The sequence below is a fragment of the Otolemur garnettii genome, unplaced genomic scaffold, assembly GCF_000181295.1.
Source record: "Otolemur garnettii isolate 467f Iridium unplaced genomic scaffold, OtoGar3 scaffold00180, whole genome shotgun sequence".
Lineage (NCBI taxonomy): Eukaryota > Metazoa > Chordata > Mammalia > Primates > Galagidae > Otolemur > Otolemur garnettii.
The window spans coordinates 854318-878465 of NW_003852575.1; the positions used below are offsets into that span (position 1 = coordinate 854318).

At 46.8% G+C, this 24148-nt stretch overlaps 1 protein-coding gene and 1 long non-coding RNA gene across 4 annotated transcripts; one reads left to right on the top strand and one right to left on the bottom strand.

Moving 5' to 3' along the window:
* Positions 1 to 1113: 1113 nt before the first annotated feature.
* On the bottom strand, positions 1114 to 19066 carry ETS2 (ETS proto-oncogene 2, transcription factor). Of its 2 annotated transcripts, none has more exons than XM_003800655.3 (10): positions 18921 to 19066; positions 15241 to 15312; positions 12753 to 12864; positions 11303 to 11422; positions 10747 to 10947; positions 8907 to 8990; positions 7256 to 7477; positions 6269 to 6532; positions 4248 to 4366; positions 1114 to 3339 (listed from the first exon to the last, which is right to left on the bottom strand). In XM_003800655.3, exons 2-10 carry the CDS (start codon positions 15310 to 15312, stop codon positions 3124 to 3126), a joined length of 1410 nt encoding a protein of 469 aa, XP_003800703.1. In that variant the 5' UTR covers positions 18921 to 19066; the 3' UTR covers positions 1114 to 3123. The 2 variants fall into 2 exon arrangements, with proteins under 2 accessions (XP_003800703.1, XP_023375353.1); XM_023519585.1 differs by lacking the exon at positions 18921 to 19066 and adding an exon at positions 15633 to 18870.
* A 284-nt stretch (positions 19067 to 19350) lies between these two features.
* LOC111728714 lies at positions 19351 to 23455 on the top strand. 2 transcript variants are annotated; one of them, XR_002775928.1, is made up of 4 exons: positions 19351 to 20327; positions 20490 to 20661; positions 22466 to 22573; positions 22688 to 23455. It is a non-coding gene; the product is annotated as an uncharacterized LOC111728714 (long non-coding RNA). The 2 variants fall into 2 exon arrangements; XR_002775929.1 differs by having other exon boundaries at positions 22492 to 22573.
* The last annotated feature ends 693 nt before the right edge of the window (positions 23456 to 24148 follow it).

Consider the following 24148-nt stretch of genomic DNA (forward strand, 5'->3'; position numbering starts at 1 on the left):
GCGGATGAAAGACCAGTGGAATTGAATGTAATCGTAGGAAGGCTTACTGATGGGTTTTCATGTCCCAACTGCAATTAGGAAATTACCATTTATTAACTTTTGGCGTAGGGCAAAAGAATATCCACAGTTATCTGAAATAGCTGTTAATTATTCTTCTTTTTTTCAATTATGTATCTCTGCTAGGCCAGATTTTCTTCACATACCCAGTCAAAATACATCAGAGCAGACCAAAAGCAGGACAGAGAGAAGAATCTCACTCTCTTTAAATAAGCCAAAGAGGTCGGCAAACGTGAAATGACACCATGCTAACATTAAAAAAATTATTTTTATAAGAAAAAGCTGTTTACATATAATTTTTAAATAAATTTTGTAAAGTTTGTTTTACTTTCTAATATGATCAACTTCAACAGCTATAACCAATGGGCGGTGCTTAACCTCCCCAAGGAATGAAGTCTGATTTGCAGTGTTTGCTAATTCCCATGGTCTACATCCTTTCATCCTGACCAATCTCAAGTTACCAAACACCATTGCTGACGTGGACTGGGAAGAGACATGCCACTAGCCCAGAGCTGAAATAAAAATAAAGCTTCCTTACATTACAAATCACATCCAGCACAGCAGTGGATGCAACCAATACCAGCTTTTTGGGAACCTTGCTAACTTTGAAGAACGTGAAGTTCTGAGAATGAGTTTGAGGACAGATGTCAAACTCATGCCTGGTAAGTCACCCCACCAATGTCAGAACTGTGTAGAATGGACATGGAGAGTCGTGGCCTCCATGACAAAAGGCTTAAACCACAAGTCCTTAGATATGTTATATGAACAGTCTGAACTCTCTCCTCAGTTGCCTCTGCCAAGCCTCTGGCAAGACAGGACACCCTGGTCTTTCCATTGTAATCCTTTCTTAAAGAGCAATGTTCAAGAATTGCTGCAAGAAGGGCCAAGGAGGATTCCAGCCCAGGAGTGGTTTCTAGGTAACTTGTGCATGCAATCACTTAAACAGAGATTTGGCTCTCGGTAATGTAAAGTTTCTGGCAGAGGAGAGATCTTAAAATACCCCAACTCCACCGCTCCATGATGGGGGCAGGGAGGAAGAACAAGGACTATTACAAGTTTATATAAACAAAATACTTTATTATTTGAGGGGAAAAAGACCAACTCACAAAGATTTTATGCTAAGACCCGTTCATTACCACGCCGAAGGTTCGTAGACTTTAGTTTCCCTATTAGATGGAACCACATGAAACTGCCATCTTCGTAGATAAAAATCAGCCTCGTGTTGGCAATTTCATGTGGTTCAGCCTCTTTCGGCAGCAAGATGTTCCCAGTCCCGTGTCTGTTTATATTATAAACAGATGTCTGCGTGATAAATAGATCCCACTTGAGAAAAACATCCTGTGCTTACACACACTGGGGACGGTCTTCTGTGGGTATTTCGGCTGAGTCGTCCCAGCTCTGGGTTTGCTCCCCCGCTGGCCCTGCCCCCCCCATTCCCATCTCATCACATGATGGCTCTTCAGAGACGCCAGCCACTGGGCCAGAGCCACACCGCTAGGAAGCAGGAAGGCCTGTCCGACTTTGAAACCAACTTGATTGGATCATTTATGAAGAAGGCTAGGAACACACCCCACTCAGGGGCTCTTTTGATAAAACGGTGAAAGGGTCCACATCTTCTCCTTGTGAACAGACCCCAGGGCCTTCTTTCCCATCTCTGTACCCTCTCTGTGCCTCAGGGCAGTCTGTGTCCTAGAAAACAAGAAACAAACAAGCAAAACCCATCCGGCTGAGACGCAGCAGAAAGGGGCAGCATGCTACCCACACAGTCTAGGACATGACAAGGAAGGAAGACGGGACCAAGGGGCTTCGTGTACATTCAACAAGTTTAATGAAGACCCTGCCCCTCCCCCACTCTTCAGCGCTATACAATGTTTAACTCAACATGGAGCTGAGATAAAAATAAAGCTTTCTTACAAATTACATTTTTCTCCAGTGAATTACTTTTGCAGTAAAAATAGCTGCTACATAAATCCCTCCTGATCTCTGAAAAGGAGTCGCATATTTCCAAAAATAGTATTCTTATTTTAATCATACAGAGTAACTTGGGGCACAGGAAGGAAGGGGCCGGGTGGTCAGGGAGAGCCAAGCAGTTGGAGAAACACAGTCAGACTAAAAAATAAAATACGCTTTGTGTATAAACTGACTTTAAGACATGCATAGAAGTGGAAAACATATGCCATTTGTCAAGAAAAATACTGCTTCATCGCTTTGCTTTACAATGAAAGAAGAAAGCAGAGAAGACCAGATGTGTCCCCAGATAGTAACTGCAGGTTTCTGGTAAAAATTCCCAACTGTACAAACTCCTTGCCAGCTAACCAAGGCAAAAACCCCACAGAAACACACAAAGCAGGGATGACCTGTCTTAGACCTTGTTCCTCAGGTCTCTGAAGTGTAAATTCAGACTGGACTTCTCTCAAGTCTGCCCTTGGCAGAATAAAACTTTGTAAAATGCACACGTGCTACTGAAAAACGAAATAAAACATTGGATGTCTGCATTCTTATTTCAAATACAGTTATATAATTGTTTTAAATTACAATATACAATTTTTGTTAAATAGTACTGTTAGAGGATTTTGAGAACAATTCTAAGATTATAATCATATATACAAACGAACTTCTGAAATGGCATGGTTTTTCCTTCCCACCTCCTATCCCTCTTGAACAAAGAGGCGGCTTTTGCATTTGCTGTTCTTGGTTGCAGAAGGCGAAAGAAAATTTCAAGGAAGTTTGTGTATGTCCGTGATAGCTCACTCCTTGGAGAATCTCAAACAGCCAGAACCATCCCGCCCCACGGCCTGCTAGGGGCCAGGGCGGCTCCCGGCTGCCCTCTCCACTGCGTTCATCTAACAGTGTGGTGTGCGGCATCTGTGCGTCAGGAGACCTTAGAATCCAGCGGCTGGGCTGTCTCTGCCATGGGGAGACAGCTTTGTCAAGAGGCAAGGTCTGCGATGAAATAGGCCACTGCTTCTTGGTGACCTTCGTGGATATATCCAAACCCGCCTTTCCTGGGTCCTTGGAGCAGTCAGTCAAGACGAGTTTCCCGTCAGTCCACGGGTCTCAGGGACCTCAGTCCTCTGTGTCGGGCTGGACGCCCAGGATGGCGTGCAGTTCCTCGGGTGTAAACCCCAGCAGGTTCTGGAGGTCGCACACAAAGCGGTACACGTAGCGCTTCCCTGACGTCTTGTGGATGATGTTCTTGTCGTAATAGTAGCGCAAACCCCGGCTCAGCTTCTCGTAGTTCATCTTGGGCTTATTTTTCCTCTTTCCCCACCGGCGGGCCACCTTTAGATGACACACATGGAAAAGAGTTAAATGTGTCAAGGAAGAAAACGCGAGTGACTTTCCTCCCTGATAAACTTCTGATGTGCGCTCACCCGAGGACTTGACACCTGCAGAAGGCCCACGGGAGGGTCCACCTGCCTTTTAGCACATACGCCAGGGATACTGTGTTCCTCAGCTGCTTCTCTGCATGTGAGTGAGAAACACTGGGGAGTGGGGCCCTGCTCCCTGCCTCTAGCTCTGGCTCAGCCCAATCTCCTGGGAGCCAGGGGTTCAGAACCAGGAGGTTCAGAGATAAGGGAAACACTGGGGTCACCCCCTTCTCCTCCACCCTGGGTTCTGGCTACTGAAGTTAAGAGCTGCTAAGTGGGACGCTGAGCCATGTGACAGATTCATTCCTCAGCCCTTGTTTCACAAGGGACCTGAGAAGTGACAGATCACACTCCTGGTGCCAGAGACCAACGGCCTCTCAGGTGCTGTCCAGATGGCTAGTGTCACACCTGCCCTCAGCCTTCTCCTCCAGCAGAGGCTCCCGGGCTGGTGCTGGCTCTGCTGAGCTCAGCCAGGCAGCGGGGAGTAAAGCTAGGCGGCCAGCATGCGGCCACTCTGAGACTCACCCCCAGGTGCCTCAGCACTTTCAGATGGTTAGGGCAGAGCCTTAGTTTGTAACTTGGGCTTTTTGATCAGACAATAGAGCAAGAAAGGGATCTGTGTGAAGTTCACACACGTAGGGTACACCACAGAAATTTATTAGCAAAACCATGACTCCAACTCAATTTTCCCAGCACTCCTGTAGAAGGATTCTCACTGGGACTTGTGAACCCTTTCTGGTACCCAGAGAACTGAATTTTTGAGCTCTGTGAGATGGGTCAGGTTTGGGAGCCGAGATCTCTCCAGGGCTCCGGCCATACCTCATCAGGGTCAGCAAGCTTGAACTCCCATCCATCCCCTGTCCAGCTAATGAACGACTGGCAAGACTTGTCGGAGAGCAACTCCAGGAGAAACTGCCACAGCTGGATGGGTCCACTGCCTGCAGGGAGAGGACAGGTCACACCTTCCATAGATTAAACGCACAAAGGCAATGCTTCCACATCCTAACACAGGCTGATTTCACAAAGGACACCCAGCAATCTGGATGGGGCTCAGGTGAAGAAGGAGCGCCAGGCGTCGGTGACACTCCTCAGTGCTCTAGTGGGTTGAGTCTGGGCGCCAAGACCTCCTCGTCTGCCTCTCCTGGAGAAGAGGGTGACTCGACCAAGACACTCTTCTCTCCACAGCTGGGCTGGTGCTTTATGGAGGGAAGCTGTGGGGCCAACAACCCTTGACATTAAAATTCCTCATCCTGTTTAATGATTCTTCATAGGAAAACCTTCACAGTTTATTTCTAGAAGCAGCCGGGGTGGGTGGGTGGGGAATGGGAGCAGCTAAAGGAGCGTTTCGTCACAGAAAGAGGTGTGTCATTTGTGGGCTCCCACGCTGCCACTTCCCTGCCAAGGGGCCGTGCGTGAATTGCCCAATGGGCCCAGTTTACTCAAGACCCACTGCCTCACAGCCTCCGCCCGGGAAGCAAGTTTGCCAAGAGCAGCTCACAGACCTTCTCCATATGGGTATTGAGAACAGCCAGCTGTAAGGCCAGTGGTATAGCAGCCCTGTCTTAAAGACGAGGAAGACGCAACTTGGAAGACAGGTGCCTTGTCAGGACCAAACACCCATCACGAGAAGGGGTGAAAAGCCCAGATCTTCTGACCCTAAGCCCAATCTCTCTCCACGAAACAGCTCTTCCCTCAAAACGCCATGGCTGTCATCTACGCAGCTTTGCCACAAAGCACAGACACTCTGGAACCAGAGCTATGTGACCACGGAGGGCTGTCTATCTGAGCCAACATCCCCACCTGTAAAATGGGTTCGTACCACCTGCCCTCAGTCTTCTCCTCCAGCCGTCCCTGGGACTATAGACCACATGCCCAGTTAACCGCACAGAGCTGGCAGTTGATGAAGGCTAACTGGTGTTACTAATGAAATGAGAACAGTCATCCTACAGCCGTTTATTTCCTTACAGGGCCTGAACATCTGTTTATGAAAACTGTAATACTGTAATAGTTTTCACACACTCATTATGTGTCTTTTAATACATTTACACAATTTTTTTTTCTTTGCAGTTTTTAGCCGGGACTGGGTTTGAACCCACCACCTCCAGCATATGGGGCCAGCGCCCTACTCCTTTGAGCCACAGGTGCCACCCTACACAATTTTTTTTAGACAGAAAAAAAATAAATACCTAAGTATCCTTATTTTAACCTATCAGGTTTTAAAAAGTAGTTATTTTAACCCACAGTGGCTCCATATGGTCAAAATATGGAGCAAGAAGCAAGCACATTTAAGGACACAGAAGATAATGAAAACCAAAGTCTAGGCACTTTCACTCAACTCCTGGAAATATCTGGTTCTAAAAACAGCTTTCATATTTGCCCTCTGCCTAGAATAGTTCTCACCCAAACCCTAAAACCAGAGGATATGGATTTTAGAAGCAAGAAAAGGTAGACGGTGCCACACCATGAGGCTGGCTCTGCGGCCCCTCCTGAGCTCGGCTGACATTCTTTGAGATTCCTGGAGTGGGTGAGTCAGGGCTGAAGACTCCCAGGCCATGTCCTCTGCGTCTCCTCCTCTCCAGAACACCCAGGTGGAGGAGTAAGTAGCCTGCTGATCTCATCCCCTCCACGGAGCTCTGTGAACCTGACTATTCCCGCAAGGTTGGCTTTTTTAGAATTCAGGGATACAGTGAGCTACATATAAAATGTGGCGTGTGGACCAATGTGTCTAACCTAGAAACGCCCCCAGTAAGCACACTGCTGTGACCAGGCAGGAACCTGGGAACCTCTCTCACTTTGACTCAAGAGACCGGGTGGCTGGGCTCCCGGAGTTGCACACTTACCGGTAAAGCCAGCCAGCACGGCTGCAGGTATAACTGGTTTGCCTTGCTCCACCGGGTCACTCCTCTCCTGGATGTAATCCTTGAAAGACATGGTCGGTTTACTGAGGCAGAGAGACTGGCTGCAGTCGTCTTCGAAGCTCTCAAAGGAAGGCACCCTCTGCACGTCCAGCAAGGACGACTGGCTGTTCCAGGACTGCAGCAGGGACTCCGAGCTCTCGAAGCTGTCGGTACCATTGTCAGAGGAGTCATGGTCCTTGGGCTTCCCTGGCAAAGACAACCAAACACATGCTGTGACTCCTCAAGGACACAAGGTGGCCCAGGGTCGTGAGCACTAACTGCAAAGTGGTCTCAGGTTTGATGGTGCCACCCCAACATCCCCCAGTGCTCCCTGGATGAGCATCAGACATAGCCACAAGCAAAAGACAGACCCCAGAAGAAAGCACACTGTGCGCGTTCTGTGGGCATCTCAATGAAGTTCAAGAGCAGCAAAAACCAATCCATGACAATAAAAACTCAGGGTGGCTTCCTTTTGGGGTGGGGATGGTATTGATGGGAAAGAGGTTTGTGGAAGCCTCTGGGGTGCTAGAAACGTCTCCATCTCTACCTAGATGAGTACGATGCTGGTGGATGGACATGCACAAATTCAATCAGTGGTGTGACCTGAGATTTATTTGTACACTGTATGTTACAGCTCCATAAAAAGCAACCTGTCACATTCCTGCATAGTCTTCAAAAAATACCCCACTGGGTGGAGGAATGTGGCTACAAGAACAAGGGCTGTGCCTGTTTACTCAAAATCTAGAGAGCCTAAACTAGTGACTGGAATGCCCGAGGGGTGTGCTTGTGGGAAAGGCACTCAGAACACAGGCCAGTGCCTTGACCTCCCCCCCAGGGCTGAACGCGGGACACGTTTACTAAAGCCATTGTTAATGTCTGATGGTGGCTCTCAGAATCAATCCAACAGCTGCCAGATGCTTCCCATCTTACCAGAACTGTTGGGGAGCAAATTCAAGTTGCTGGCTGGGAAGTCCTGCCTGACCGGGCAGTAGCTGACGCTGACAGTGTCGAGCCGGGACTTGGGGAACATCTGAAAGTCCTGCTCAGAGCTGAGCACACCTGGCGCTGATGCTGGACACACGCTATCCAGGAGGCCGCCTTTAGGGTAATTCTGCGTCTGAACCCCATACTGCGCTTGCTCGGCACCAAAACCTGGGGCACACAATGGATGGCAGAGGTCTCCAAGTCAGCACTGATGTGACAACCAACCACCTGAGCAAATCCCAGGTGACCACCCTGCTTGCTCCAGCCCTCACAGAGCTAGGTAGAGAGTGGGGCAGTTTGTCCCTAAGACTTCTTCTCAGAGGTTTTGTGTGCTCAAGCAGTAAACCACTGCCGAGGTGCTGCCCCACAGCCAGGCCTCCTATCTCCATGGCTCTAAGTGTAGGGGTGTCCAACCTTTTTTTTAAATTCTTTGCTGCAAATTGGAACAATTGAAGAGGAGTTACCTTGGGTTACACATTAAATACACAAACACTATTGACAGCCAATGAGCAAAACAAAAGGCCTGTGCATACTTTCTGTGATTATCAGACACCAGAGATAAACAAAACAGCCCTCAAACAATTAGCCAGTGGCTCAGGGGCTGCAGGTTGGACACCCCTGCCTAGTGCTTTCGTGTTACCCCAGAGTGGTAGGGCTCCCCAGATTTCAGCTTCGCGGTTCAGAGAGACCAAGTGATCTGTCACACAGTATGTGACTTGGATGGAGCAGAACCAGACTATGAAACCCCGTTCTGACAACAAGCCCATCTTTTTCCTTCTCCCCTTCACACTACACCTCTCTCTGTCCATCAGGGAATAGCTCATTTTCTCTCTTACTGTGACTCAGGCTCAGCAAGCAGAGGGTCTCCCACTGTGCCACGTTCAGAGAGACCTCCTGAGCAGTGTGTGGGGGAGGCTGGGCTCCCCCTCCCCTGCATGGAAGCAGAGAGCACTGCTGAAGCACACTGTTCTGACGACCCCCTAACCCACAGGTTGGCCTCCCCAGTACCAGCTACCAGAAGGGGACCCAGGTTCCATGACAGCTCTCTGAAGTCCTAAGTCCAGTGCAAATTTACAGTGGCTGCCAACACACCTGCGCAGGCCATCTCTTGTAGGTTATATTAGATTAATATCTGGTGACCACAGTAACTAGGCTCATGTCATGCTGGTCTTTGCTCTACAAAATGCCTAGACCAGGACTAATGGCATTGACCAATGGGAGATCATGTGAACTTGTGTGATTTAAAATTTTCCAGTGGCCATTTTGAAAGAGCAAAGGAACAGGTGAAGTTAATTTTCTTATTTTATTTGCCCTAACCCATCAATTATCGTACTTTAACATGTAATCAATGTTAACTATGATCAAGGAGATATTTTGCGTTCTCTGTTTCGTTCTAAGGCTTCCACAGCCAGTGTGCATTATATTCTTACTACACTTCTCCCTGAAGACTGGCCGCATTTCAGCTGCTCCCCAGCTCAACACCCACGTGTGGCCGCTCTATGGAACAGAGGATGCAGACGGCCCCCAGGGGAGCCTCCATTACAGTCCCCGTCTGCCTTGAGACCAAGCTCCAGAGGGCTGACTCAGGTGAACTGACCTAGTGTATTACTGCTAATCCAGTGAGGGACGGAGTTGAGATGTGAATTTTCTTCATACTGATCTTCTGTCTTTTCTTGGTTTTCTGAAAAAAAAAAAAAAAGACATAAGATGGCAGAGCAAGATAAAAACTACTGATAAGAAACAGCTCACTCTGCATCATTGCTCTCTGCTTATTTCAAACCAACTAAGTGCACGAATGCTTCCCATTTAATCTCGGGGGCTCCGCATCACCGTATGTCTTTTTCTGGAAACCTAGAGATAGCAACACCTTTTTCCAATAACCAGAAAATAAATTTTCCAAAATGAATGATGTGATGGGTAAGGTTAAATTTTTCATCACAAAATTTGGAAGACCCAGATTGAGAATTTAATTCACTAACGTATTCAGGAGATAGTACAACATTTATGATGTCCCTGAACCAGAGACGGGAAAACAGGGGACAAATAAAACGGACACAGTGCCTGTCTCAGGAGTCTTCCAAGCCCCAACAGTTTCCCCAGGGTGTGGTGGGAGTCTGCAACTGGACACGCGTGAACTCTGAGAGGGAACAGGTCTGTGCTCTGCAGACGTGTGTTTACTATGAGCACACAAGCCACACACAGACTCACACGTCCAAGTAATGGCAAAACAGGCTCAATATGACAAGAAACAGACTCACCAGAAACTTGTTAGGTCGGAAGTTCAGACAGAATTTGGGGGTCTTCAAAAGTTAAGTTTCCCTGGCCCTCAGAAGCCATGACTAAAAAGCTGGTGGTTGAACTGTAGGTCTTTCTGAGACTCTCAGAGTCGACAGGAGATGTTCAGACTATGTGTGTTTAAAATCAATTAAGTGGCAGGGTACAGGGGCTCACGACCATAATCCTGGCACTCTGGGAGGCCGAGGTGGGTGGATTGCTTGAGCTCAGAGGACTTCGAGACCAGCCTGAGCAACAAGATCCTGCCTCTACCAAAAACAGAAACACTAGCTGGGGGTTGTGGTGGGCACCTTATTCCTAGTTAATGGGGAGGCTGAGGCAAGAGGATCACATGAACCACAAGTTTGAGGTTGCTGTGAGCTATGATGCCACAGCACTTTACCCAGGGAGAGAGTGAGACTTTGTCTCAAACAAACAAAAAAATCAATTAAGTGAAAAACATTTGTCTGAACTCAACAAATGCTAATTTTCTTTTATTTTTTTTTAATTTAAAGGTCCTTACTGTAATTTTCTTCCTTTTTTTTAACTCAATGTACTTTAAACATTGGTCTCACTGCTCTTTTAAGTTCTGAATCAAGACTTTCTCTGTATTCGGTGACATTACTATTAATTAATGGGTAGTTTCTATGTATCTGTCAATTTTTAAATATATATTAATTACTTGTTTAAACCTATTTCTCCCCCTCCCCCAATTCTCTTTGTTGAATTCCATTTAGGTTTAGGAAAAATTTACTGTAAAATTCAGAGTTTATCTGAGTAAAATCCTCCTTACATGAAAGCTGACTTATTTCTTTTGTTGCTGTAAGGTGAGTTCACAAAATACAGGAATGTTTGCTGGCCTATATATCTGAGTCAACAAGGATTCCCGTAATGAATGCAGTCTGGCAACGTGAACAATTTAGTGACTAAGGCTACTGCCTTGTGGCTATTCTTCATGCTAAACACAGAAACACACACACACACACATGTACTTAAGTGGAATAAAAAAATCTATAAACACTGCCACATATCTGACTCACTTGAGTGGTATTTTGGAGCAATTTGCCCTTTGTCATTTGAAATGCAAACCGTACAAGAACTATCATTGCTTGTCCCTGTCACGGCTCCCCCTGGACTAGGAAGGCGGGTCACGCAGCCGATACCTTTGATCATCTGCTCCAGATGTTCCCAGAGGATGTCGCCCACAAAGTCAGGTGCCAGATCCAGAAAGCGTTCCTTGCCCAGGTCACACAGCACCTGGCCATTCATGCCAAACCTCTGCAGGTTGACGTTCACCAGGCTGAACTCGTTGGTTGCCCAGAGAAGCCACTGGCATACTTGCTGCTCGTTCCACAGCCACGGATCTACCAGGAGGGAAAAAAGACGAACACACATGGTGAGAAACATGGAAAGGCAGTGGGACCAGAGCCATCCCTACATGACTCACCATGTCCCGGAAAACCAGAACCAATGACATGAACAAGACCCCACTATGACAGGGCCCGGCAGAGTCTAAGACACTAAGGACTCCTAACACAGACATGATGAGCCTTCAGCCGATGGGGCTGAAATAAAAACTGGCTCGAGTTAACTATATCAATGCTACTCTTTGCAAGATACCACAAGCAAAAGCTTAGCAAGTTATGTCAAGATGAGACAACTGCAATCAAACTGGACTGTTCTTCTGGACCGACACGGGCTCAGGGGAGCCGCACTTACTCTTTGGAATGCCAAGGCGACGCTGCTCCTTTTTGAATCCATTGAAGGTAGCTTTTAAGGCCTGACTCATCACAGCCTTGCTGCATGGAGTTAACAAAGGCAATTCACAGTTGTTCGAATCTGGAAAGAAACCCCAGGGTGGAATTAGGACTTCAAGTTGGCAATACACATTATGTGTATCGGGTGGGCATTTGGGAGAGAAATCTTAGTTTTGGGGAAAGAACAATTTTGATCCTAAACCTTCTTGGTAAATCCTTAAAAGAAAATACAGTAGAACCTCTGTGAGTTGACCACCCAAAGGACTAACACAAACTGGTCAACATACAGAGGTGGTCACCATGAAGAACTAGGCCTGCTATCCATGTAGTGCATATCTGGTTTATGGAAACTAGGTCGACAACTATGGAGGCTCTACTGTTTACAAGTTATATTTACATATAATTATATAAAATGGATACATAGTAACAATTTTTTTTCTACTAAAATGAAGAAAGTATACATCTCAAAACTATGCTAAGGAAAAAAGAAATCTAAAATAAAACTCAAGATTTATTCTATTTTTCCAGGCTTTATATAGAAGTTATACATAGGTAAAATTTCTATTTTAAAATTTTAGACAATGAAAGGAACTTTATGGTTTTTGCTTAAAAGGCTCAAAAGGATTGCAAATGTGTCGTTTGGAAGTTACTTCCATTAAACTAAGCAGCAGCAGAGGCCTGAGAACAACGTGAACCTAAGGCCTCGTCAAGTAGGCACACCTTCAATTTTTATAGAAAAACAATCTCTAGGTGGCCTCAGCAATTTCAGGAATGATAAATGGCTGTCACAAGACATGCTTATGCAAGCATGTGTGTTTTAATTAATTTTCAGGGCTGTATTTTCTAGCACCTACTTCATATGACAAAGTCATCTCTGGAATGTTTCCAACTAATAACTCTAGCACAGTAATTGCACAGACATTATCTGACGTGCTATTTCTTTAAAAAGATAAAACAATGACATTACAAATTACAGAAATAAATACAGATGGGTAAAGATTACGAAGGATCATTTGTTGCCCCAAAACTTGGGGCAGGGGAGATGATTTAACTAATGATATGAACCCAGAATTAAAAGTTGGGGTGCATGTTAATGTCCCCTGTTTTCTGTCTGTTTTGCAAACTAGAGCAGACAGATGCTTTGCTAATGTTGAAAACATTCACAAAGGAAATCTCAGGGGTTCTCCTACAGTTTGCTGATAGCAGCTCTCTGGGGTGCGTCTGGCACTGGAGGTGGAATCACCAAGTCCCACAAAGAGAAAACTACCTCCTCCCAGGGCCAGAGGGTCCCTCTGACCTTTTATACCAAAGAGTGGAGACACCAACATTTACCCCTTAGACCTGTCATCTCTTTATTAACTGAACCACTTAGGGAAATCACACACAATGTGTCAGTCTAAGGAACAAATTACCATAGGAAATGGAATCCAAGCCTGTTGGCACTTCTTGGAGTGTTTGCTCTTCATTTAGTGAGGGGAAAACAGCAAAAAGGGACCCATCAAAAGTGTCAAAGGCTGGCTGGCGCTAAACGGGTGCAAAAGAAAACAAATAATAACATTACAAAGTAAGTACCTGTGTTTAAAGGGTTCCAGGGGCGATCTTACAGACAGACTCCCTTAAACTGGCAATTCTGAAGCAGCACATGCTATCAAATCAGACTTCAAAGTGACCAGAATTATTCCATTTTTCTCTGGATTCTTTAAATAAACTCACAGTCAGAAGGACTAGGAATTTGTTTTAGTGGCCTAATTCACTTAAATCAATCAATAAATAAACATATCTAAAAATAACAGAATCTTAGAATTCAGGGACCCCCTCCCTCCTTCTCCAAATGCCTGGTCCTGTGATTACATGGGAGAAAAATTCAATCAGGCTGTGTGTATAAGGAAAACGACCTCTGACAAGGCAGCGGTTTGAGTGCAGTGCAGTTAAAACAGAAGGCAAATGACAGGATAGAAGCTGAAAATCAAGTGATGAAATAAACTATCTTGGAAGGATGTATTTCAAAATGTTTACCATGAAACAATTTCACTGAAACTAGAGCTGTTTTTCCTCATCAATTCCAATGGTTCAGAAAATAGTAACACATGAAAAAAAAATCCCTTTACACATTTTGTTTTATAAAAAGTGAAGAGTCTTAAAAAGATGCCTCCAAATCACCTACTAAGGGGAATGATTTTGAAAGGAAACAGTCTTAAAAGTTAAATTAAATTATCTACAATTGCAGGAAAAGAAAAAGCAATACACACAGAAGGACAAAACCTTACACTCTGTTGATTTCTCATCATCTCATAGAACAGTTATGAAAGAAACAGCCTTTAGTGTCAGACTCATGTCAGTAACAGAGAACATCTTGATTCATCACTGCTTAATTGACTGAGGGCAATGTGGAGAAAGGTTGTATTTTTTTTTAACATAATCTGGAAATCCCATGTCATGTGTAATATGGTGACCCATCTGTTGACTCACCAATAAAAAAAAGTGTAACACATCTACAAATAAAATCAGTTTGAGTGCTTTCTTTTCAGAAATGCAGACAATGGATGACGCACTGGGAAGACAGCAGGGCTCAGCTGGAGCCGGGCCAGAGAACTCCAGACAAAGGTGAGCACTGCCCGGGAGCCAGGAGTGGGACTCGCCAAACAGTCACAGCACTCATCCCCATTCACAAACTACTGCAGAGCTAATTTCGGTGAAACGTCTAATAAACTTAAAAGATTCCCACCAGCATGGCCCATGCAGCTAAAAAATGCCTTTCCTGACTGTAATTTAAAAAACAAACAAACAAAAAAAAAAAAAAAACAAGAAAAAACAGGAAGGAAGTCAAAGAACACTACCAATCTGGGCTTCATATTTCAACACATCAGTGTGAGCAACGGCTGTTTCTCCACCATCTCCAGGAATCACACAGGCATCATTAAATTAACTGAATTCATAGAAAGATTTTTTCTTAGGGGTGTGGTTTCAACTTAATAGCGTAATTTCTTATACCGTTTCTCCCACGCTTAAAATGCCTGGCCAAATTAAACAAGAAAACTGAAGTTTGGTGACCTTTACAGAACTCCAGAAAGGTCTATGCCAAGTTTTGGCTCTCTGGGCTACATCAGACAAATAACCTCAGGAATGATTTACAAAGGCTGATGTACCAGACCAGAGATACACCCGCATTATGCAAGACACCGGGGAGGCCAATCTTAAAACCACTGCTTCTGAAACATGTTTACTACATAATGCTACAACAATCAAATACCACTGTCACATGGAAGGCAAATGGGGAATTACCAGTGTGTGTTACTAAAGAATGTTCCCAAAAGGAATTATGAGAGAAGCTATATCAAATTTGTTTATGCAGCAGAGAAGTCTCTTTCATCTTTAAACTGTTTTATTTTTTTTGGTTTATATAAACAGGCCTGCTTGCTCTCTGCACCAGTTAGGAGCAGGCTATCTACAACATCAAGGGCATCGTTCCTTCTCATGCAAGCAGCAGCAGCTGCCGGCTCTGTCTGCCTCTTCAAAGTGCTTTCATTCTGGATCCTAAACAGCCTTCCCATCACCCAAGAAACCTCCTAGGTGGACAGAAAGGGCAGCAGAGACAGCCTCCCCAGCTGTTTTACTAAGAGTCTCGGCGTTTTCACCTTGGAAGGCGCCTTAGATAGAAACCACAAAAGCCTCACTGTATGAATTAAATGGTTCCCTATCTTGGAGCCCGAGTAGAACAGGTACCAAGATACCCCTTCTATAGAAAACTGAGACCCAGAGCAAGAAAGCAAATCATCTAGAGTCACGCAGCCAGCATTTGAAAAGTTAGAACCGGACTTGTGGGACCCAACCCATTGTTTATTCTCCTAGAGATCAAGGTTTCCATTAAAAGAAAAACAACTTTAAGACTTGCTCACTTACCTTTAGTGTTCCCCGGTAACTGTTAGCCACAGGGGCTACCTGGTCCATGTTCTTAATCCCAAAATCATTCATCTTGAAAAAAAAAAAAAGAGAGAGAAGAAGTCATGATTACGGGGATCAGGACTGTGTATAGCTAACAAGTAAGTCAATGCTGGGAATTCCTGTTTAAAAGGTTTCCTCCCAAAGGTCTCCAAAGCTTTTCTCAAGAGAACAGAGCGGTATGCAATTTAGGTAATTAAATAATAATGCTGACTCCCCAGTGAATTCCAGATAAAGTCACCTGGCAGGCTGCTTAGAGCCTCCCAGCTGGGTTCCAGACTTCCAGAAGCCCCCCACCCCCACCCCAGGCTGAGGCGCACACGCCCACCAAGGGACAGAAAAGAACTTAAGACCAAGCCTGTTGCAGGGTTCCAGATCCTCCCCTGCTTTGAGAGCAGAGCTCAAATTATTTCTGGTTTTGTGTGTTGCTTAGCTGTGTATTTCTTTGTGGGAAAGTAATTCCAAGTCCAGTTCTGGCTTGCTTCCTCTGCTCGAGTCTTATCTCACTCTAGACTTGTGCTGACCAATACAGCAGCCACCAGCCACACGTGCCCACTGAGCACGTGAAGTGGCTAGTGTAAACTGACAAATGTGACCTACAATTCAAATACTTAGTTGAGAAAATATCTCAATAATTTTTGCATTTACTGCATGTTTATGTAATATTTTGAACATATTAGGTTAATTTGAAATACACTGGAACTAATTTCATGTGTTGTACGATTTTTTAACACGGCTATCGGAAAATTTAAAATCCCGTATGTGGCTTGCATTTTGCTGTAACATACTGAAAACTTCTTTGGGGCCCTAAAATGTAACTGGCCAGGTAGGTTATACAGGATAGACAGAAAGTTCACATGCAATTTAAAATAGTTTAACACCGTAAACAACTGCACGCCAACTTTATGCCCACCCTGTAGTATATTAGTAAGAAAGATAGAGGTATTTATAGAACTGCACCAAGTAACCCTCAGGTTACTCAAGGCCATTCCTCACTCTCCCTGCCTGGGAGGCTCCAGGGGACCCCCTCAGCTCAGGGGGCGCTCCCACCTGTTAACAACCCAGTACACCGAAGAACTAAAACACTGTTTAACAGAACCTACTGGAAGGTGGCAAATACCACATTCTCCAGGAACTATTTGACTTCTGTTTGTGCTTGCTAGTTTTATTTTTATGGTCAGCATTATGGCTAAACCAGTCCTTCCAACAACCCCACTACCCAACAAACACAAACACCCTTTAGCTCAAAGGTGGTAGGAAAGAAAAGAGGCCTCAGCAATGGCTGTTAAGACTCTCCGCCTGCAGGTCATGATCAGCGTAGGCAGCAGAGGATGGCCAGCACTGGTGATTAGTAACAGTCCTGTGGCAGGACAGAGGAGGAGCTATCTTGCATTAAAAGTGGCCACATTTGTTCAGAATCTCCACTTGGTAGATTATGTCACATACATTCACTCTACAATCAATACTTCCTTCTACGGATGGCTGCCACTGCCAAAATGCAGTGGTCACTCTGGGCTAAGTAAGCCTCGTGCTGTGAACCACACACAATCTCCCTACATCCCTGAGGGCAGAAGTTACACCATCTTACAGTGAAGCAACTGACTGAGCAAAGTGGAGTAACCGGCCAGGATCACACAGCTACCACTGGGCCTCCACAAGGCAAGTAGGGATCAAATCAGTTGGGCATGGTCCCAAATCCTCAGTTCCTGCACTGTGCTGGGAGAACACCAATGGACAGCAAAGGACCCTTCCCCACCACATTGTGATGGGGCAGACAGCACTCAAATATGACTAGGCCAGTCGCTACCCTCTGCCATGCAAGATGCTCCTTAGCTTAGATCTTCATGTCACTATCTGGGTAAAATAAATCCTGTTATCTGTTGATTAAATGAATAAACAAGCTTTAAACAGAAGGCTAAAATGATAGACATCTTGGGTGTTGCCAATTATCTATCCAGATCGGGATGGGTCAGCTCTTTTTCTTCCTTCAGTGTGCAAACTGCTTGCTGACTTTATTCTTTCAGCTTCTCAAGAGATGGACAGAGAATGGCAGTGGAAGGCAATGGAAAAGCTTCGCCTGCTTTTGTGTACAAATGCCAGGAGAAAAGGCAGCCTACCCCTCCCACATAAAGAGCTGTAATTACTAGCTACAGAATAGAATTCTTTTGTTGTCCAGCTTTTAATAAGTTTTGTAAAAACCATGTAGAATTAAACTGCTCTACTAAATGGTTTCAGGCAGACACACAACTAATCAAATTTAAGTTCTCTGATTCAACTTGGCTTGTTAGGTGGTAGACAAGTCAAATTTTGCCCTTAAATGAATTTCATGTTTAGGTCCCTTTGGTACTGCCATTGAGCACTGCTTTTCAAAAATGGCGCAAAGGTAAGAGCTGGAAATGGTTAAACAGTAAAACAAGGAGAATTTGCCTGACAACAGTACCCTTATGGAACAAGTAATGACTTATGTAAGACTAGAGCTCAGGTTTTTATTTAGGTAATTTGGAAAAAAAAAAAAAAACCTGAAAGACTTTGGATTTTAAGGTTGGTTTGCTTTTTCCGCTTTGAAAGCGATCAGTTTAGAGATGAATGACTAATTCCAGAAATGAATATTAGAATATTTCCCTGTGGGAAAGAGGGTGCTAACATTTACTGTACTGTGATATTACTCAGAATTTTAATAAAGCTTCATGTGGAGATTTATCTCCCTGATTGGCGGTGGTGTGGGCAGGCAGATAACACACAGGCGCGTCCACTGTATGGAACAAACATTATCTCTTACTGGTGAATTAAAATAAATTACTCCTATCTCCAAAGAGGACTGTTCATTTCTTTACTTTCTAAATAAGTAGCATGTCAACTACTATTTTAGGCTTCCCTGAAATTGAGTACAGGCTAACATACAAGATTTTCTGCGCTTAAAAATAAAATAAAAACACAACCCCAAAACAAACGCTCACTGTTACCCCTCCATTCAAATCCTTTATGAACCAGAAAATAAAGGCAACGCAGCACAGAGGTTCCCATTTCCGATAGGTTCCCTCCGCTGCCCTGGACAGACTCAGGGGCTCCTGGCCCTGGTACAGGACGTGGCCTAACAGGTGACCGCGAGACCCCACTCCCGGCAGGTTTCCGCAGAGCCTCAGCCTCCAGGTGTTTCAGGCGCCTGGAGCCCAGATCCTCCCGGGCCCCACGCCGCTCCTGCAAGTCACCCCCCGAGCCCGGCCAATTCCGACACTCTATCCGGTGTCCCCAGCCCCCTTCAAGGAATCAGGTCCCTGGAGCGCTCACCGGGCAGAAACCCACCCCGATCAGGCCCACGTCTCTTTTTAAAAACAAAAGCAAGAGAAACAAGCCAGCGCGCTCCGCCCGCGCCTGCCGCTCGCCAACCCGGGGGACAGCGATCAGAGCGCGCTGCCTCGGCCGACTCCCCCACTCTCGGGGCCACTCGGTAACCGGAACACCGGCCGGAGCGGAACTCCGACACGCGACCCTGGCGTCCCCGGGCGGCCGCCACCCCCATCCGGATCCGCGCCGTAGGCCGGGGTCTGGACGTCGGCGACCCCGCGGCCTCCCCTCGCTCTGGGTGCCCCTCCCCGGGACGCAGCCGCGCGCCTAGGAGCTCTCCAGGGCCCCGCTCTTACCGCTGCGGGTAGGGCCGGCGCAGGGCGCGGGCGGCGGCTGCTCGGGACTCGTGGCTCCTCGATGCGCACCGGGCGAGGGAGAGCGCGGCGGGGCGGCGGGGCGGGCCGGGGGCGCTCGGGGAGGCCGGACGCGGGCTCTCGGGGCCGGGCTCACCGCGCTCGTCAGCCGCCGGAGGAAGTAACCGGCCCGGCCCCCTCGCGGCGAGCTCTTCAGGAGTGGGGGGAGGAGGGAGGCGGGGGAGGAGGGGAGCGAGGCCGGGGGCGGGGCGGAGCGAGCGGAGGAGGGGCAAGGCGGCGCGAGGGGAGGGGGAGGGCGGCGCGAGGGGAGGGGAGAGGGCGGGGCGAGGGGCGGAGTCGGCTTCTTCCGGCTCGGCCCTCCGCGGCGGCCCGCAGGTTCGGTTCCCTGTCTCTGTCCCCTGGCTCGGTCCCTCGCCTGCCGCTCCGTGCACCCCGGGCCTCAGCGCCTCACCCCGCGAGCAGGCGAGCGCATGCCTGGAGGTCGGGCGGGAAGCGTGTCCGCGGCGCGGCGCGGCGCGGGGAGCCGGCGGCACCAGGACTCCGAGGGTCCTGAGGCGTGAGGCCGCCTGGGTCCACCGGGTCCGGTTCTTGGACAACCTCCCAAATGGACATCGGGTTTCTGATGGTTCTATCACGATGACCCCAAATGAAGTTGTAGAAGTGCCGGCGGGGCGGCTGGCTGGGCCGCGGCGCTGAGCTGCCCGCCCCCGGAAAGCCGGGTGGCCGCAGCCTCCGGGGGAGGGGCGCCCCCTACAGCCGAGCCGGGCCCCGCGGCAGCCAGCCCGGGCCGAGCACCGGCGGACGCTGTGCTTCGCTAAGGCGTTACTGCTCCCGCCTCGTGTAGAAAGGGGCTGAGCCTCTCGAGAAACAACCTGCCAGGTCGCCTAATTGGGAAATTCAGGGTTGAAGCCCGAGAGTATCTGACTCCCCAACCACCACCTGTGGTTTCCATTTTTATCAGAAGGCACTTGAGTCCATGGCTAGAAACGTGTGCATTTTCTGTTTAGACTCTGATCAGATGCTTAATGTTTTGCAGGGAAGTTTAGATTCCTAAACATGTGTAAGAAATCGGAGAGCCCAGCTTAGGCGAGGCCGTGGGATTGAAACTGGATGATCAAGTACTGCAATACCGGAAGTGGCCCAGCATCTCTGTTATTCAGGGTCCCTGTCTCCATGGCAACTCGGAATCTGGTTATCCGGAAAATTGAGATACCGTTTCGTCTTAATGTTTCTGGGTGGCTGAAAGTCTCTGGGTATCACAGTTGCCCAAGTCAGAGGCAGCATCTAACTGTTGAAACAACTGGGCGCTGGGGAATGGATATTCCTTGGAGATTGAATTAATTTGGACTGCTTCTCCGTGTATTTTCAGGCTGGAATCAGAGAACACAGGTCAGGAAGGAGTTCCATAAATGGAATACAGATCCTAAGTTACCATGGAGACATGAAGAATATGTTACTTTTCTTTTTTTTAACCATCAGAGAAAATCCTGACTCATCTGGGCTGCAGTTTCAGCTAATACAGGGTCTTTTTCTCTCCCACTGTTCGCACAGCCCTTGCTAATCTGAGAAGCTTGGTGCAGACCGCCGTTCCCCGAAGCTCAGTTGCCCAGAGCAGCACTGCCTTGTGCCAGAGGACTGGCTCTCCTGCCTGCTGGAGCTCAGAGCTGGAGTCCGTGGAGTCACTGAGGGGCTCCCTAAGTCCAGACAGCTTTTCTCCATACAGGTGACAAAGGCTGGAGGCTGGGATCAGGCTCTTTGCTTATGCTGGGCAGTGTCTAACATCTGAGAGCTACAAGATGTCAAAATAAGAACAGGAATTGGAGACAACCTGTTCCTAATTAGGGAGACTTCCTCTGACCCCTCACCTTGGGTCTCCTCTACAGAATAAGGGGTGATCATGGAACCTGTGTCATTAAGCCAGTTCTTAGACACAGAACAGATCCGTAAAGAATTTATCAGAATGTTGAGTCACATGGTAGAGAGGGGCTCAAAGTGACGTACCTATTCGGTTTGTTTTCTGAGCTCCCCTCTGGGAGCATTTTTATGGACAGGTCTTTGAAAAAAACTATCATATACTTGAAAAAATATGGGTAATGATTATGGCCGGAAGTCCACATGGCAGAGCCGAGAGCTAGGGGCCTCCAGAGAGGAAGCTGGGCCTGTGTGCCCTGGTCAGCTGTGAGCCTGGACTCACATTCAGTCCCCTTTCCTCTTCCAAGGAGGCCTAAGTGCACCCGTGCAGCCTCCTGTTCCAAGTTCTGTTCTGTGGTCAACCCATCTCTGCGTTTGAGCAGTTGCAGGCTTCATGATAAAAGGGCTTATCCTGGTTCTGGGTCCAGTTTCTTACATTTTCCTCCCCTGTTATTAGCTGATTTCCTAGTTACTCAGCAGAATTAAAGCACAGGCTGGCTGAAGCCTGTGATCATTCATTGACTATTATGGCACGATTCACAGGGAACACTGAGCTTTCCAGTAAATTAAACCTAATAAAAGCATAGCCCTTGTGCTTCAAGATCAAAAGTCCAAGGTGTTAGAAGGAAATTGAAAGTCAGAAGGTACACGGATAGGGTGATAAGATGCACCCTGGCAGACTGAGCTTAAAAGCAGTTGTAACGCCTTACTTAAAGCAAGAGAAACACAGAAAAGGAGGGGACAAGGGACATGAGAGTAGAATTAGGTGTTATAAAGATAAACTGCAGGGCCAAATGCAGATAAAGAGTCACGTAAAATCCAGACATAATTATAAAAAATGATTAGCTTACCCAAGTCGTCCTTTAAAAAAAAGCACACAAAAACATGTCTGTATTTACTTTGAAATCCAAATCAATACTTGACATACAGTTTGTGGTGGTTTCCAATTGCAAGTTAAATAGACGTCATTTGCTCTGAGGTGTATCATTTACTCATTTAGCAAACATGTGCTCAGAGGACAGAGATGAATAGAACTTGTACCCTGCCCTTGAAGTAAAAGGGAAGAACACTGTACTGTAAAAGAATCACACACAGAGACCAGGTGTGGTGCTAACGCCTGTAATTCTAACGCTCTGGGAGGCTGAGCAAAAGAATTGCTTGAGGTCAAGGAGTTCAAGACCAGCCTGAGCAAGAGGAAGACCCTGTCTCTGCTAAAAGTAGAAAAAAATAATAATAACTGGAGTTGTGGTGGGCATCTGTAGTCCCAGCTACTCAGGAGGTTGAGGCTGGAAGATTGCCTGAGCCCAGGAATTTGAGGTTGCTATGAGCTAGGCTGACACCAGGGCACTCTGCCCAGGGTGACAGAATGAGTTTCTGTCTCAAGGCAAAAAAAAAAGGTCACACACTCAGTGGCAGTTTGGAAATTCTTCGTGTGGGGAGCAGAAGAGGAAAGGAATGCACTTAGAGATAGAAATCGCTTAATTCTTGATAGGCTGGTGCCTGGGTTTACCAGGCTGACCATCCATGGGTGTCTGGCAGGGGCGGCTGTTTCACTGATACGTGTCACAGGATTGATAAGGTCAAGCTTTATAACTCCCACCTCCCCCTACTTCCAGGTCCAATCCGTCTTGCTCTTTTGCAGGCTGGCATGGGTATCAGCAATTCCCCACAGACAGGAGCCATGGAGCTGCCAGTCCTCAGGGTCCCCAGCTGTGCAAGACCAGGTAGTGTGGAGTCCGTCCCTTCTTTATGATTCCTGCAATAGCAAATGTGATAGTCTCCTGAGGGTCAACAACTTCTCTTAATGTTCTTTTATAATTTCTTCTGCTCTTTGGCAGCCTCCTTGGCCCCTGGAGTTCCTTGTGGGTATGAAGACGTGATAACTAGATCAAGCCTGCTATCTTAACCTCTGAAGGGCAGCCCACAGGGCCAGACTGCCTGGGGCCTAACCCCAGCCCCACCTTCCCAACAGCCACCTGTAAGCCCCCTGGGTCTCAGTCAGTTTCTAAGTACTTAGAACAATGCTGGCATGTAATTAAGTCACAGCAGATCTCCTGACCCTGAGCAAGCTCCCTCCTGCATTCCCTGCCGGTCATCTTTGGTCAATGCCTGCCCTACATTCTAAGCAAGGGTATGGTTCACAATGAGGAATGAGGTCAAGACCAATGCTGTCAGTTGGAGCCATGGTTTTTTGACTATAATTTTCTTGCGTTCGGTGGTAAGAACCCAGGAATGAGACACTGAATTTTAAAGCTGGAAACCATTTTAGAAAGTTGCTAATTAAGACCAAGTTTTTTTTTTTTTTATAATAAGAAAGCTGAGGCCCATGGTGGATAAACTCCTTGCCCTCAGTCACGCCGCTATTTCCCGGTAAGGCTGAGACGACAGTCCAGGCCACCTGCCCCCACGTCTACCACATGGCCACCCTGACATGGTCATTTTCCCTTATAAGGCAATACTTTCAGAGGATATGTATAAACCACCTTGAAAATCCACCATGATATTAAACTCTATGGTGATGTGCCTTGGGCAAGTCTGAACAACCAAATAGTAATAGGGACCTGTTGTATTCTGTGAAATTGATAATCCCTAAATAAATGTGTCTGACTGAGTCAGACCTGTCCAGATATATGATTCTGTAGTGGTGTGTTTTTTCTGAATCATAAAATAATTCCCACAGTATGCACTGAACTGAAGCATGCTCAGAGGCTTGACTATTATGTTGCCAACTGGAAAACAGAACCACTAATCTTTGAACAAACTAAGAGTTAGTCATTATTGTGCCAGTCAGTCTAGCAAATGATTAAGTAAGGTTAACTCACATGCCACATTTGGGGACAAAATGAAATCTAGATTAAAGCGGTAGGCTAAAAAATGTAACAGACCTAAGTAGGGATGCAGATAAATCATCCATACGTCGGAATATGTAAGTGACCTCAATTCCCCCTTCATGTAGCAAACACACCTGCCACCTGTAAGCCCTCCAGGGTCGGCTTTCCAATTGCTACAAAACTGTACTCCCACATCGTCACATTTGGAGTCAGTCTGTGTCTGTTTCAGACTGGCTGCGATGTCAGTTTATCTTGTCTGTAGCTGTGATGTCAAGTGCCCTGGCCACATGAGCTATGCTCCGTGATGGGACTCTCTCTACCAATAAATGCTGAATGTTACCCCCTTGGACATGCCTATCTAGAGCAGATTGTGGAGTGGGAAGAGAACCAGCTTCTCTCTCTTATCTCTCAAGCTGAGGGCCACCAGCCCTCATCTTCTGGAAGATTCTCACAGACTGCCACAGGAGA

What these genes read in the sequence shown, in the direction of transcription:
- ETS2 (XM_003800655.3), bottom strand. Translation starts at nt 15,312, where the DNA reads ATGAATGATTTTGGGATTAAGAACATGGACCAGGTAGCCCCTGTGGCT. An exon ending in CTTGGATTCCATTTCCTATG is followed by an intron (nt 11,423 to 12,752) that starts GTAATTTGTTCC and finishes GTTTCTTTCCAG; the next exon opens with ATTCGAACAACTGTGAATTG. An exon ending in TCGCCTTGGCATTCCAAAGA is followed by an intron (nt 10,948 to 11,302) that starts GTAAGTGCGGCT and finishes CCCTCCTGGTAG; the next exon opens with ATCCGTGGCTGTGGAACGAG.